The sequence below is a fragment of the Schistocerca cancellata genome, chromosome 5 (assembly GCF_023864275.1).
Source record: "Schistocerca cancellata isolate TAMUIC-IGC-003103 chromosome 5, iqSchCanc2.1, whole genome shotgun sequence".
NCBI lineage: Eukaryota > Metazoa > Arthropoda > Insecta > Orthoptera > Acrididae > Schistocerca > Schistocerca cancellata.
In genome coordinates, this window is record NC_064630.1 from 40,265,348 (window position 1) to 40,281,650 (window position 16,303).

The following is a 16,303-nucleotide window of genomic DNA, read 5'->3' on the forward strand; positions in this document are numbered from 1 at the left end:
GCCACAGCAAGTCTCCCTTCACGATATTCACTGGATTTTTGAGACTGCGTAGTCCTCAGCCTTTTAGCTGTTCTGGTGTATTCAGAAAGATTTGACTATTTTCTAGGAATTTCCATTCACAAACAAAACAAAATCAAAATGTAATGAGCAGGCAACCAAATCAGAAAGCAAACTTAATAAATTTGTTTTTCCTAGCAAAGAATAAAAGAAAGAAACTATCAGAAGAAGCAAAACAAGTTTTTAATACACAAAGCAAAAATCAGTATATCCTAGCCAAGTAAATTTGTCATAGGTTTGTATTTGTGAAAGATACGACTGTAGATACCTGTAGATTACCTGTAGATTAAAACTAAAGAAACTGCAAAAAGGTGGGAATTTAAGGAGATGGGACCTGGATAAACTGAAAGAACCAGAAGTTGTACAGAGTTTCAGGGAGAGCATAAGGGAACAATTGACAGGAACGAGGGAAAGAAATGCAGTAGAAGAAGAATGGGTAGCTTTGAGGGATGAAGTAGTGAAGGCAGCAGAGAATCAAGTAGGTAAAAAGACGAGGGCTAGTAGAAATCCTTGGGTAACAGAAGAAATATTGAGTTTAATTGATGAAAGGAGAAAAATGCAGTAAATGAAACAGGCAAAAAGGAATACAAACGTCTCAAAAATGAGATCGACAGGAAGTGCAAAATGGCTAAGCAGGGATGGCTAGAGGACAAATGTAAGGATGTAGAGGCTTATCTCACTAGAGGTAAGATAGATACTGCCTACAGGAAAATTAAAGAGACCTTTGGAGATAAGAGAACCACTTGCATGAACATCAAGAGCTCAGATGGAAACCCAGTTCTAAGCAAAGAAGGGAAAGCAGAAAGGTGGAAGGAGTATATAGAGGGTCTATACAAGGGTGATGTACTTGAGGACAATATTATGGAAATGGAAGAGGATGTAGATGAAGATGAAATGGGAGATATGATACTGCGTGAAGAGTTTGACAGAGCACTGAAAGACCTGAGTCGAAACAAGGCCCCCGGAGTAGACAACATTCCATTGGAACTACTAACGGCCTTGTGAGAGCCAGTCCTGACACAACTCTACCATCTGGTGAGCAAGATGTATGAAACAGGCGAGGTACCCTCAGACTTCAGGAAGAATATAATAATTCCAATCCCAAAGAAAGCAGGTGTTGACAGATGTGAAAATTACCGAACAATCAGTTTAATAAGCCACAGCTGCAAAATACTAACACGAATTCTTTACAGACGAATGGAAAAACTAGTAGAAGCCGACCTAGGGGAAGATCAGTTTGGATTCCGTAGAAAAATGGGAACACGTGAGGCAATACTGACCTTACGACTTATCTTAGAAGAAAGATTAAGGAAAGGCAAACCTACGTTTCTAGCATTTGTAGACTTGGAGAAGGCTTTTGACAATGTTGACTGGAATACTCTCTTTCAAATTCTAAAGGTGGCAGGGGTAAAATACAGGGAGCGAAAGGCTATTTACAATTTGTACAGAAACCAGATGGCAGTTATAAGAGTCGAGGGACATGAAAGAGAAGCAGTGGTTGGGAAGGGAGTAAGACAGGGTTGTAGCCTCTCGCCGATGTTATTCAATCTGTATATTGAGCAAGCAGTAAAGGAAACAAAAGAAAAATTCGGAGTAGGTATTAAAATCCATGGAGAAGAAATAAAAACTTTGAGGTTCGCCGATAACATTGTAATTCTGTCAGAGACAGCAAAGGACTTGGAAGAGCAATTGAACAGAATGGATGGTGTCTTGAAAGGAGGATATAAGATGAACATCAACAAAAGCAAAACGAGGATAATGGAATGTAGTCGAATTAAGTCGGGTGATGTTGAGGGTATTAGATTAGGAAATGAGACACTTAAAGTAGTAAAGGAGTTTTGCTATTTGGGCAGCAAAATAACTGATGATGGTCGAAGTAGAGAGGATATAAAATGTAGACTGGCAATGGCAAGGAAAGCGTTTCTGAAGAAGAGAAATTTGTTAACATCGAGTATAGATTTAAGTGTCAGGAAGTCATTTCTGAAAGTATTTGTATGGAGTGTAGCCATGTATGGAAGTGAAACATGGACGGTAAATAGTTTGGACAAGAAGAGAATAGAAGCTTTCGAAATGTGGTGCTACAGAAGAATGCTGAAGATTAGATGGGTAGATCACATAACTAATGAGGAAGTATTGAATAGGATTGGGGAGAAGAGAAGTTTGTGGCACAACTTGACCAGAAGAAGAGATCGGTTGGTAGGACATGTTCTGAGGCATCAAGGGATCACCAATTTAGTATTGGAGGGCAGCGTGGAGGGTAAAAATCGTAGGGGGAGACCAAGAGATGAATACACTAAGCAGATTCAGAAGGATGTAGGTTGCAGTAGGTACTGGGAGGTGAAGAAACTTGCACAGGTTAGAGTAGCATGGAGAGCTGCATCAAACCAGTCTCAGGACTGAAGACCACAACAACAACAACAACAACGACTGCATTGCTTAATTCTGTCACAGATGTAAACATTTGAAAACTCAATTGTTAGTGAGTTTAATAAACCAAGAGCACCAACTAATGGTTATTTGGTGCACTATGAAACTAACAGCACCTTCTATTGGTTCTTTGGTGTACTACACTGTGACAATTTTACATCCGAACTACTAAGCTCAGCAGATGATTTCTGATAAAACTTTTAAGTGACGATATTTATGTTTACTTGTCCCAACTGCCATGCAATGGAACCCATGCGTTGCAATGCTGAAGTTGCCTGTGAAAACCCCATGACAATTCAAGTTGTTCTGGAGATTAGAACATTCACACAGACATACACGACAGTTTTACTGTTTTATTATTGGTATACGTAAGATACTTTGCAGTAGTAGTCACAGTTTAAATTTTAATACTTCAGTGATCACTACACTAAACACAGTCAAATGGCTCTGTGCACTATGGGACTTAACATCTGTGGTCACCAGTCCCCTAGAACTTAGAACTACTTAAACCTAACTAACCTAAGGACATCATACACATCCATGCCCGAGGCAGGATTCGAACCTGCGACCGTAGCAGTCACGTGGTTCCAGACTGAAGCACCCAGAACCGCACGGCCACATCGGCCGGCCACTAAACACAGTCCACCTGCACACTATGTAGTTAGAATAATTTACCTGACATCTTCATTTTCTTCAAATTCTGACAGACATATAGTACACTTCTCTGTGTTGTCTTCCAGATCATCTGTTCTTCTCTTGAACTGCAATAAGAAAGGAAAACACAATCACTGTTAAAGTGAACATCAGCCTAGTGTCAAACGTTCCTGCATGTAACAAACAGTTTTTGAGATCTCCCCTCCCAGGAACATCACTCATCTTATCAATGGACACAAAACAGGTGCAAAGAACAGTGAATACAAATGATAGTGAATTGCATCAAATTATCCACATAACACATCACTTAAAATTAAAAACTTTGAGCAAGGAAATAGTACATATCCTTGTGGGTTATCTTTGCACTGCAATTTAGACTGTTTTAAAACCTGCGTAACATGTGCATTATGCTGCAATACTGTACTCTGTATGCATCAGTAGAATGTCATGGAGAAAAAAAAGCACTGTTACTAGAAACATAGGATCATCACCATTATATGCACAACTGATGCATGTTTTAGCTACTACATGCAGATTTATACAACTGCTGAAGAGAGCAAAGGCGGAGATTTTTTTTCCCCCATCAATTACTTGCAAACACGGGCCCACTACAATGAATGGCTGCAGGGTGTGATACCTGGAATCTTAACCTACATCACAATATATATGGTTTCAAAAGCTCGGTTCCACTGCTGGAGACATCTCCTTTCGAGTCTAGCATTTCATCTGCTTTTGTACACAAAAAGAAACATGAAACACAGAGTTAACAACTCATGAAACAAAATTCAGCACATCAAAGACAACACAGAATGGCAATGGCAGTGTTAGCGTATACTGCATTGTGTGTTGTGTAAACTGACATTGTATGATCAGTCAGCTAAGTTTGGTAGTGACCTGAAACAAGTGCATATCAGTCCAATGTACTACACCATCTTGCAATTTCTGTCAATTCTGCTGCCCCAATCAGTTGTTGTGGCTAGTTATTCTCCTGGATGGTGTGATTAGTAATGGAATTCTCCGCAGCCTTAATCACTATAAAACATCAGTCAGTTTGGAAACTGGAGAAAGAGTATAAACAGCAACAAATTTTCAAATTTGCGCAGCACCTGTATGGTTACACTATCACATGCACGAAGGCTTCCACAATAATTCACAATTAAAACAAAACTAATAGTGGCATGGAACCTACATGGAGTTCCAGTATTATTATTCAAATACTTTGCATCCACCTTAAACTGTCTGTACTCAATCAATTTAGTTCTAAGTTGCTCTGAAATAGATACACTAGAAGTCTGTGTTTTATTGAACTTCTCTGTTCAGCATCACCAGAAAAATGAAGTATTAAATCATATCAATCAGCAATATGAATCACAAATTAGACATAAGACTCTACTGATTAAAAATTGTTTCTCACACAAGAAGTAGTGAAAAAGTAGTGGAAAACTTTCTTCAATTTCTTTTCCTTCTTTTAAGAAAAATAGCTAATGTTGATTCTGCAAGTCCATATTCCCTTGCAATGTCTGCTTGTTTCATTCCATTGTTGATGTCTTTGAAAATCTTCATTTTCATCACGAACCTTATCTGTTTGTTGAATTTCAGTTATTGTCCAAATCAAAATACCTTCCATTAGGTATGTGGGTGCACACTCAATGACTGTGGTATGACTTTCAAATGATAAGAGCACAGCAATCAGTCATCCTTTTCTTTCAGGTTTTATTAGACAAATATAGATTTCAGCTAGTGACTAGCCATCTTCAATGCTAAAAAATATAAGAAGTACATAGACAGGTGATAGTATAAAAAGTTACAACTCATGACATAACCTATATGGCTTATAAATTAGATTACATACCACTATTTCATAACATCAATGCACATCCTAGTACATCAGTCCCCTGTTGTTTGGGCTTCTGTCACAGTTCATTCACGACTATATAATGAAGGTAGGCTTTGTGGAGAACACATCGGTTGGCTGTATGGCAAGCTCTATATGAACTACGTAATATATAACACTCAAAGAAAGGCAGCTATGGTCTCTAGCAAAAAACTCCAAATTTGCGTAGGAATAACACAAAATAAAATAAAAGTAAAATTATTTACGTTGCTGTCCGACTTATTGTCACATTAATAGTAAACATAGAAGATGTAAAAAATTCCAGATTCACTCCTTGTGAGTCAATTGTTTTGTTACTCTTTAAAACACATATGTAAAATCAGATTGGTAAAACTTTTTTAAAAAATATTTACAAAACACAAGGAGGCACATGCTATATGCTGCAAGTATTAGAACTGATTTGATTTAAATGTTTCTATCTTTTGTACTATTTTTCTCTTTATTTAATCATCATGACAGGTATGTGGTTCCTCTTATTTACTGAATAGTTCATACATGGCACCAAATGTCAGAAAGATGGACAGTTGTGTGGCTTGCTGTTTCATTACGAATGTAGAGAGTACTAATCTCTGTGCCACTTGAAGCAGATTTTTATTGTAAATACAATAAAACCAATATACTGATTTGCTGTTATTAACCATGTAGATGCATCTAAACGAACATACCATGGAGGAAGTTCTGTAGGTTAATTTGTTTGACAATGAACCTACAACTGACAATTTGACTTTGAACAGATTACGCCACAAGTTGAAACGTTTTATACTATTGCCTGACTATGTACTTCTTATATTTTTTAGCATTGATAATGGCTAGCTCTAGCTGATATCTAGATTTGTCTAATAAAACCTGACAGAAAAGGACGACTGATTATTGTCCATATGTTATTACTCAAGCCTGAAGGAACTGCATATGAGCCTGTCACAACACTTCCGACTGCAACTCAACTCAAGCTCAACAATGTACACACTAAAACAGTTAACATTGGTTCAAACACAGGAGCTCTATAACTCTTTCCATTTGCCACTCATCATGGCTCGCCCATTGTTATACGATATTCCATACCTGCTTAGCATCAGCACAGTATTCCGTAATGGTCCAGCTTCTGGGTCAATATATTTTTGTGACCGACATGATCAAACGCCTAAGTTAAATAAAAAAATATGCCTAACGTTTGAAACCTTTTGTTTACCCCATCCAGTACTTCACAGAGAAAAGAGAATATAGCATTTTCAGTTGTTAAACGACTTCTAAAGCCGAACTGTACATTTGATAGCAAATCATGTAATATAAAATGTTCAATTATCCTTACATACACAGCCTTTTCAATAGCTTTAGCACCGAGCGAGATGGCGCAGTGGTTAGCACACTGGACTAACTTTCAGGAGGTTGATGGTTCAATCCCATGTCCGGCCATCCTGATTTAGGTTATCCGTGATTTCCCTAAATTGCTTCAGGCAAATGCCGGGATGGTTCCTTTGACAGGGCACGGCCTACTTCGTTCCCCATCCTTCCCTAATCTGGTGAGACCAATGACCTCGCTGTTTGGTCTCTTTCCCCAAATCAACCCAACCCATAACTTTAGCAAACACTGATGGCATAGAAATAGGTCTAAAATTGTCTATGTTATCCTTTTCTCCATTTTTATAAAGCGGCTTTACTACTGAGTACTTTAATCGTTCAGGAAACTGATCATTCCTAAAGGAAAAATTACAAATGACTAAATACAAGAATAACATGTGCAGCACAGCACTTTAATATTCTGCTAGGCACTTCATCATAGCCATGAGAGTCCTTAGTCTTCAGAGATTTAATTATTGACTCAATCTCCCCTGAGGAGTATCACTCAATCACTGAGGAGTATTTCAGACATTAATCTTGGAAAGGCATTTGCCAAGAAAGTTATATGATTCCCTGTAGAAACTCAATTTTTATTTAATTCACCAGAAATGCTCAGAAAATGAATACTGTACATATATCTGATCTATCAGTAACAGAAATATTTTTAGTACGAAGTGACTTGAGCTGCTGACCAGACACTTCCTTCACAACAGACCATATGGTTTTAATTTTATCCTGTGAATTGGCTATTCTATTTGCATACCACATACTCTTTGCCTTCCTAATAACATTTTAAGTACCCTACAATACTGTTTGTAATGGGTTACTGTAGCTTGACTGTGACTACTTCTAGCATTTTTATATAATTCCTGTTTTGTTCTACATGATATCCTTATCCCACTAGTCAGCCACGTGGGCTTCCTATTACTGCTAATACCCCATTTAGAACGTTCTCATGGAAAGCAACCCTCAGAGAGCATGAGAAATGTTTTAAGGAAAGCATTATATTTGTCATCTATGTTATCGGCACTATAAACATTCTGCTACTCTTGTTCCTTGACAAGGTTTAAAAACTCTGTATTGCTGTTGGATTAACTTTCTTCCATAGTTTGTAATTATATGTGACATTTGTTTGTGTACTAAAGCCATTTAGTGTTAAAGTTTGTGCATCATGGTCTGAAAGGCCATTCACCCTTTTACTAACAGAATGCCCATCTAGTAATGAAGAATGGATACAAATACTGTCTATGGCTGTGCTACTATTCCCCTGCACCCTAGTGGGAAAAAACACAGTCTGCATCAGCTCATATGACTTTAGGAGATCTACCAACATCCTTTTTCTTGCACTCTCATATACAAAATTTACATTAAAGTCACCACATATAACTAATTTCTGGCACTTCCTGTAAAGTGAATCAAGAACCCTCTCTAGTTGGAGCAGAAATGCTCTGAAGTCAGAGATAGGGGACCTATAAACAACAACAATTAGAAGTTTAGTTTCACTAAATTCAACTGCCCCTGCACAACATTCAAATATCTTCCAGTGCAGTGCCGTGATACGTATATATGGACGCAAATGGAATACCGTTTTTTTTACGTACATAGTCACCCCCCCATCCCGCAAGGAACTCCTTGAAAAACAGCCAGCTAATCTGTATCCTGATAAAGGAAGCCAAATCCTAAAAATTTCGATTTTTTTTTTCCCCCCTACCGAAAATTAATTAGTACATTCCTCTTTAATGTAAACTTTGAATTATTGTTCTACTCGCCCTAGAAGTGGAGTTATTACCATATGCCCCCACACCTGCAGAGGAAATGGGCGGCCGCTAAATGCATCTAACACCTTCTCGTGACTTCCTGGCGAACTGCTTGAGATTTTCTCGGCCTGTTACGCATACAGCACTTTATGTTACGCATACAGCGAGTGTGCAAGGGTTGGCTACATTGTTTTCCGTGACAAATATTACCCGTATTTCCTTACAGCTTACTCAGATTTTCCTCAGAATTTCGAACGTCTTGCTCCATTTAATATTGTCGTACACTTTTGTTCTGGTTACGATGCCATGTTTTAGTAACCGTGTATATAAGAAGAGGAAGAATGTAGGAAAAAGAAAAATCGTCTCTTTGCTGTTTACTGTTTCGAATTAGTTCAGTGTTCATCTACATCTACATCTACATTTATACTCCGCAAGCCACCCAACGGTGTGTGGCGGAGGGCACTTTACGTGCCACTGTCATTGTCTCCCTTTCCTATTCCAGTCGCGTATGGTTCGCGGGAAGAACGACTGTCTGAAAGCCTCCGTGCGCGCTCTAATCTCTCTAATTTTACATTCGTGATCTCCTCGGGAGGTATAAGTAGGGGGAAGCAATATATTCGATACCTCATCTAGAAACGCACCCTCTCGAAACCTGGCGAGCAAGCTACACCGCGATGCAGAGCGCCTCTCTTGCAGAGTCTGCCACTTGAGTTTGTTAAACATCTCCGTAACGCTATCACGGTTACCAAATAACCCTGTGACGAAACGCGCCGCTCTTCTTTGGATCTTCTCTATCTCCTCCGTCAACCCGGTCTGGTACGGATCCCACACTGATGAGCAATACTCAAGTACAGGTCGAACGAGTGTTTTGTAAGCCACCTCCTTTGTTGATGGACTACATTTTCTAAGGACTCTCCCAATGAATCTCAACCTGGTACCCGCCTTACCAACAATTAATTTTATATGATCATTCCACTTCAAATCGTTCCGCACACATACTCCCAGATATTTTACAGAAGTAACTGCTACCAGTGTTTGTTACACTATCATATAATCATACAATAAAGGATCCTTCTTTCTATGTATTCGCAATACATTACATTTGTCTATGTTAAGGGTCAGTTGCCACTCCCTGCACCAAGTGCCTATCCGCTGCAGATCTTCCTGCATTTCGCTACAATTTTCTAATGCTGCAACTTCCCTGTATACTACAGCATCATCCGCGAAAAGCCGCATGGAACTTCCGACACTATCTACTAGGTCATTTATATATATTGTGAAAAGCAATGGTCCCATAACACTCCCCTGTGGCACGCCAGAGGTTACTTTAATGTCTGTAGACGTCTCTCCGTTGATAACAACATGCTGTGTTCTGTTTGCTAAAAACTCTTCAATCCAGCCACACAGCTGGTCTGATATTCCGTAGGCTCTTACTTTGTTTATCAGGCGACAGTGCGGAACTGTATCGAACGCCTTCCGGAAGTCAAGAAAAATAGCATCTACCTGGAACTGTATCGAACGCCTTCCGGAAGTCAAGAAAAATAGCATCTACCTGGGAGCCTGTATCTAATATTTTCTGGGTCTCATGAACAAATAAAGCAAGTTGGGTTTCACACGATCGCTGTTTCCGGAATCCATGTTGATTCCTACATAGTAGATTCTGAGTTTCCAAAAACGACATGATACTCGAGCAAAACACATGTTCTAAAATTCTACAACAGATCGACGTCAGAGATATAGTTCTATAGTTTTGCGCATCTGCTCGACGACCCTTCTTGAAGACTGGGACTACCTGTGCTCTTTTCCAATCATTTGGAACCTTCTGTTCCTCTAGAGACTTGCGGTACACGGCTGTTAGAAGGGGGGCAAGTTCTTTCGCGTACTCTGTGTAGAATCGAATTGGTATCCCGTCAGGTCCAGTGGACTTTCCTCTGTTAAGTGATTCCAGTTGCTTTTCTATTCCTTGGACACTTATTTCGATGTCAGCCATTTTCTCGTTGGTGCGAGGATTTAGAGAAGGAACTGCAGTGCGGTCTTTCTCTGTGAAACAGCTTTGGAAAAAGGTGTTTAGTATTTCAGCTTTACGCTTGTCATCCTCTGTTTCAATGCCATCATCATCCCGGAGTGTCTGGACATGATGTTTCGAGCCACTTACTGATTTAACGTAAGACCAGAACTTCCTAGGATTTTCTGTCAAGTCGGTACCTAGTATTTTACTTTCGAATTCACTGAACGCTTCACGCATAGCCCTCCTTACGCTAACTTTGACATCATTTAGCTTCTGTTTGTCTGGGAGGTTTTGGCTGCGTTTAAACTTGGAGTGAAGCTCTCTTTGCTTTCGCAGTAGTTTCCTAACTTTGTTGTTGTACCACGGTGGATTTTTCCCATCCCTCACAGTTTTACTCGGCATGTACCTGTCTAAAACGCATTTTACGATTGCCTTGAACTTTTTCCATAAACACTCAACATTGTCAGTGTCGGAACAGAAATTTTCGTTTTGATCTGTTAGGTAGTCTGAAATCTGCCTTCTATTACTCTTGCTAAACAGATAAACCTTCCTCCCTTTTTTTATATTCCTTTTAACTTCCATATTCAGGGATGCTGCAATGGCCTTATGATCACCTGTTGCGCCTGTTGTTGGTAGTATTATACTTCTTGTGTAAAGCGGGTAATATGCAGTATGTACAAGAATCAGGAGGGAACAATAAAACCAATTTTTCATGACTTAGCACAGCCAGAATTGTTACACAAATGTCTACACGGAAAGACGTAGAATGCTGATGAGAGCGTAAACAATTTGATTTGGAAAGTGATTCCTAAAAGGGTGTTTGTAAGCATAAAAACACTGCACTTTGGCAGTTATGATGCAATAGCAACCTACAACCAAGGGAACAGTGTGAAGTGTGAAGTTCTGAAGGCATTAGGATTTACAGCTGGGGTGAACACTGTATGAGCACTAAGAAATATTGACAGAGAAAGGATAAGAGGAGCAGAAAGAAGAGAAAGGCATATGAAGTATGATGGAACAACAGGCCAGAAAAGAAGACAGAAGAGGAAGCTTTTGGAGGATGAAGAAGAAGACCCTGATAATCCATCCTATAGTGCAGGAATGTATTGAGAAACTTTGATAGCCATTTCCCGTAAATTAGAATTTTTCGAATATAAGGAACATTTTCCCAAAATCCACTCAAGCTAGAGAGATGAAATTTTTATACAGCACTCCTAGTGGTCAAACTAACATTGTAACACAGCCACTTGGCAATATGTTCAGTAGTTTCATTTCAGTTTAATTATAAAGCAATTATTTGTAAAAAAATTTGGGTAATTAATAAAAAAAATAATTGGTAGGAAACTAGAAAAGATACTCCAAAATTCCTCTGTCATAACTGCAATACTAAACCACTCTATATGTAAAAAAAATTCAAATTTTTCTATTTTGTAGTTTATTCATAAATGTTCCTCAAACTTAGTGATTTTAACATGGGCAGCATAGGCACCTCCGGCTCCCCTTAAGTGGTGCTCTGACATACTAATAATTTCAGAGTCAACATCTATAAGCAGTTCACTAACTTTATCTCTAATGCCTCTTATATTTTAATGAAATATGCTAATTCCTTCTCTACTTGGAAACATGACATCCTCTGAAGGTGAGTCCTTAGAGCGACTTCCTTTAAGCAGGTATGCCTATCAGCTTACTTCCATCTAAAAAATGTGCAGCTCTAACACCAACTACTAAAGGAATTTGTCTATGATCCCACCACCACCCCCTACAATGTCACCTATATGCTTTGCCAGCCTCCCCTTCCCATACTTACGGAAGTGCAAGCCATGCATAGTGAAACCCAATCTAATGATAGACCCAACTGGCACCACTGAAATTTGACCCATGCCCTCTGCCATCAGCGCCCTCTCCACCCCTATGTTAATGTGTCTATGACAGCCGCATTAAGATGAGACCGATCATGAAGCTGAAACAGTTGCACAAAATGCACATTAGTGTCACCAGTCTGAGTAGCTATCTTTACCAGATCACCACCTACATCGTATTCCCCTTCCCTATCAAGGCTGTTCCCTGTTCCACCAACTATCACTACCTGATCCTCCTTCATAAAATTCCTACATAACTCCCCTACGCTGTCAGTCACCTGAGCCAACCCTGCAATATGCTTCACAATGCTGGTGACCTGGTACTCACTCCCCAACACTTCCTGCAACTGCTGGCCCACACCTCTACCGTGCTAACCACCTAGCAGCAGAATCTTCCCCTTCCTGTTAGAATTTGCCACTGACCTAGGCCTCCTAACTGCTAAGGACTGCTGCATGTTCCCTACATCTACAGCTACAAGAGGCTCCTCTCCACTCAACTCTGACAGTTGGTCAAATCTATTGCATATACGCAAAGTATAACTGTCTGAATACCTTCTCCTCCTAGCTGCCTTCTTGCCAACTGCCCATTCCCCACCACCCTTCACCCTCCTCAAAATATCTAGTTCCTCCTTTACGCGTTGTACAAACAAAGAAAATGAAACAAAAAAGGGTAAAGGTTGGAAGAAAAAAGTCAAAAAGAGATAAAGTTGCAAAGAGGGCTAACCCACAGCTAAATTACATGGCCACTAGCAAACAAAAATTTTTAATGAGGAATTATACAAAGATTACGATGAAAAGAGTCATGGGTGAGTCCCACCTACTTGTACATTGAAGAGACTAAATATTAATAATCCATAACCAGGCAGGGCCATCAGAGACAGCATTGTACCATTAGAAGGAAAGTTTATACCTACCAACTATTAACAGCTAGTAAGGATTTAGTCTTATGGTAAGGTATAACAGTTATGTAACTGTTCTGATGGGCATACCAAGGGGATGGTGAGCTGCAGCACTGCATGCCAATGAATTTTTGGGTGATCTACTGAGGCCAATCAATGGACTTTAATTACGGTTTCTCACTCATTCCTCATGCAGTACAAGCATGAACTTGTAATGGTTTCCTACAAGGAAGGAGGCACATCGATAAGTGTGGGAAGGTTTGACCCTGTTTTATAGAAGTGCAGGAAATTTTACATAGTAGGAAATATACAGAATAAATAAAGGTACCCAATGGATGACTAAAAGTAGCAGTTTTTGTAAGAGACTGAACTGATACATGCTAGGTAATAACAGGGTGTATACGTGGACAAGGGGGGGAAAAAAAAATTTCCCCAGATTATTTCCGGATTTTTCAAGTTTAAAATTTATAGTTTTTTCCAGGCAGAAATACACTTTTTCCATGCTAAGTGATAGTAGGTTTTCCGTAGATTATTCCTTTGGGACTGTAAAATTTATCAATCCTTTGAATGGTTAATGTTTTATACACTGGCATAGAACTTCCCAAAAAAAAAAAAAAAAAAAAAAAAAAAAAGGGAGAGAAGTTTTGGAAAGACTTTCAATTTAAGAAGAAGAAGAAGAAAGAGAGAGAGAGAGAGAAGTTTTGAAAGCACTTTGATGTGCAGCAACATATACGATGCATATTTTCGTATTATGAAAGAATAAATTCAAATTGCACTAAACACGGCACGTTAGTTTCAGGAGCATTAAAACCAAGATTGCGATGTCATTTTGTAAGCCAATCATATCTCATGCCATGTGATCTTGCCAGACGCTGACAGCAGATATTCAGAGCATAGGACACGTGTTATAGTCAGCCAATACCCCGATCACTGTTACATGGTGCAAACACACAAAGAGGAAAAGTTAATAGTTTACTTTGAACATAGCTGCCAAGGTTCAGTGACCGTGTCAGAATTATATTGTAACAAATAAGCCCTCGGTCACAAATATTAAGTCACAATTGACCTGGTTTCGACGCTACTATGAGCATCATCTTCAGAATTAGACGAACTGTACTAAAACATTAGGTATATACTACATAATATAAAATTAAAGTTTGTACTGACTCAAAAAGGTGCAGTACTTACAAGTCACATATTAAAAAAGATCTCGGCCGGAAAGGCGACGTCATGAACACTTGTCAGATGGCGAGCCGCTAAGGGCTGCTCGTACTGTGGACAGGGGTTGCAACAAGACTGAGGTGCCCACTTTAGAAAGTGTGGAAAGTAAACATGGTGTTGCTACGAGCGCCATCTAGTAGCCGCAGAAACAACTAGGCTACTGTACATTCAAAATTAGACACATGAAATTGTGATGCAGCTGATTCAGACATAACGTAGGCGTTAATAATAACAGGATGAAGTTACATATTTATCTGCTTTAAATAGAGATACATTTTGTAATGTAAAAACGTTAGTTATGACATACAAGAAAACAGCAAAGATGTGACAGGAAAACAACATTTCGGTAAACTGCATGAGGAAATCTGAGTCAAAGATCGAGCAATGGCTTTATACAGTCAAAAAAGTTTTTATTTTGCAGCTGCGGCAGTTCGTTGAGAATGAGGCCATCATGTGGCGAGTGAGATGTTTGAAAATCTCCAATTCTTCTAAGACGTCTAATCTACGCCCCTTCTTTTCGGTATGCAGAATATTGTTATCGCCTATGGCTTTAGGCACGTGTCCAGTAATTAAGAGATGATCGGCAAAGGATGAATTTAGGGGACTAGTGCCGTTCTCTCTCAAAAGATGTTCTTTATATCTGACGGTGAAAGCACGTCCGGTTTGCCATATATAATAGGAGGAGCAGGTATCGCAGATGATCTTATAAACGCCAGAACTTTCTGTAGGGGAGCGAATGGATTTCAAATTATGAATGAAATTTCTCTTTAGATTATTATTAGTAGAGAAGGCAACATTGCAGTTGTATTTGTTGCGAAGCATGCGCTGAATCTGATAGGAAATGGGTCCTATGAAAAGAATAGAAAAATGTTTTTTTGGGTTAATTTCAGTGCATGAGGTGTTGAGCGTGGTAGTTCTTGCAGTTTTCTTTTTTAGGATATCGTCCACTATGTTAGGCGTGTATTCATTATTGACTGCTATGGTTTTAAGTAAATTAATCTCCTCATTAAACTTTTCTGTTGAAAGTGGTATGGAGGTGGCTCGGTGGATGGCAGAGTGAAAAAAGGCTATTTTTTGAGACTGTGGATGAGAAGAGGAAGCAGGCACGATTTGGTCAGTATAAGTTTCTTTTCGAAAAATATTGAAAGTGATGTTATTGTCTTCTATTGTAAGCGTCAAGTCTAAATAATTTAATTGGCGGTTATCGTTTTCGAGTTCAATAGTGAAAGAAATTTTTTCATGGAGGTCGTTAAAAAGTTTAAATATATGATCAATTCTATCGGCGGGTCCATTATAGATGACTAGAATATCATCAACGTATCTTGTGTAAGAAAGGATACCCAGTGAAGCGGCTGAGACACAGTTAAACAGCTTTTTTTCCAAGGAATTGATAAAGATGTCAGCGAGGATGCCGGCTAAAGGGTTGCCCATAGCGAGCCCGTCAGACTTCTGGTACAGTTGTCCGTTGAATTCAAAGTAGTTGTACTTGACAACGACATTAATGAGATTCATAAAATCAGTAATATGTTCATCTGATAGATCTTTTTTAAATTGACGTAAGTTTTCTTCCACAATGATGAGCATCTCATGTACCGGGACATTGGTATAAAGATTTTTAGTATCTAAGGAAGAAAGCTTGGTGTCTGAACTGCATACTAAGTTTTTAATATTTTGGACCAAAACGTGGCTGTTAGGAATGGAATAATTATTTTCGAAAACGAAGGATTTTTTCAAAGTTTTGTGTAGAAATCGGGCCAAATCGTGATATGCGCTATTCATGCTATTGGAGATTGGACGTATTGGATGATTAGGTTTATGAATTTTGAACTGGGACCGAAGTTTAGGGGGCTGAGGGTTCATATTGATGAGTAGTTTCTTTTGCAAAGGTTTTATAAGAAATTTTGCATTGTTAACAGCTAACCTTTCTGTAATTCAGGTGTCGGATCATCATGCAGCTCTGATATGTTGTTTTCACTGAAGAAATTTTCAGTTTTAGAAATATACTCAGAAATATAAGCAATGACTAGACAACAACCTTTATCAGATTTAGTTATTAAAGCATTTGCTGTTTTAAGTTTGTTATTAATGGAAGTTACTAAAATTCTGTCATTTTGCGTAGCATTAGACAAAGTAGCTGCATTTTTCTCTAGCATGCGGGTTACATCATACGCAATTCTGGCTTGAGAAGC

General features: G+C 38.9%; 1 protein-coding gene across 2 annotated transcripts in view; it reads right to left on the minus strand.

The window, feature by feature from the left end:
• LOC126187885 (E3 ubiquitin-protein ligase Arkadia-like) overlaps positions 1 to 16,303 on the minus strand; it is a 343,683-nt gene that overhangs the window by 17,358 nt on the left and 310,022 nt on the right. For both annotated transcript variants that reach the window (XM_049929229.1, XM_049929228.1), the window contains one exon: positions 3,160 to 3,245. In XM_049929229.1, coding sequence (XP_049785186.1) covers positions 3,160 to 3,245 — 86 coding nt within the window. The remainder of the gene's footprint in view (positions 1 to 3,159; positions 3,246 to 16,303) is intronic.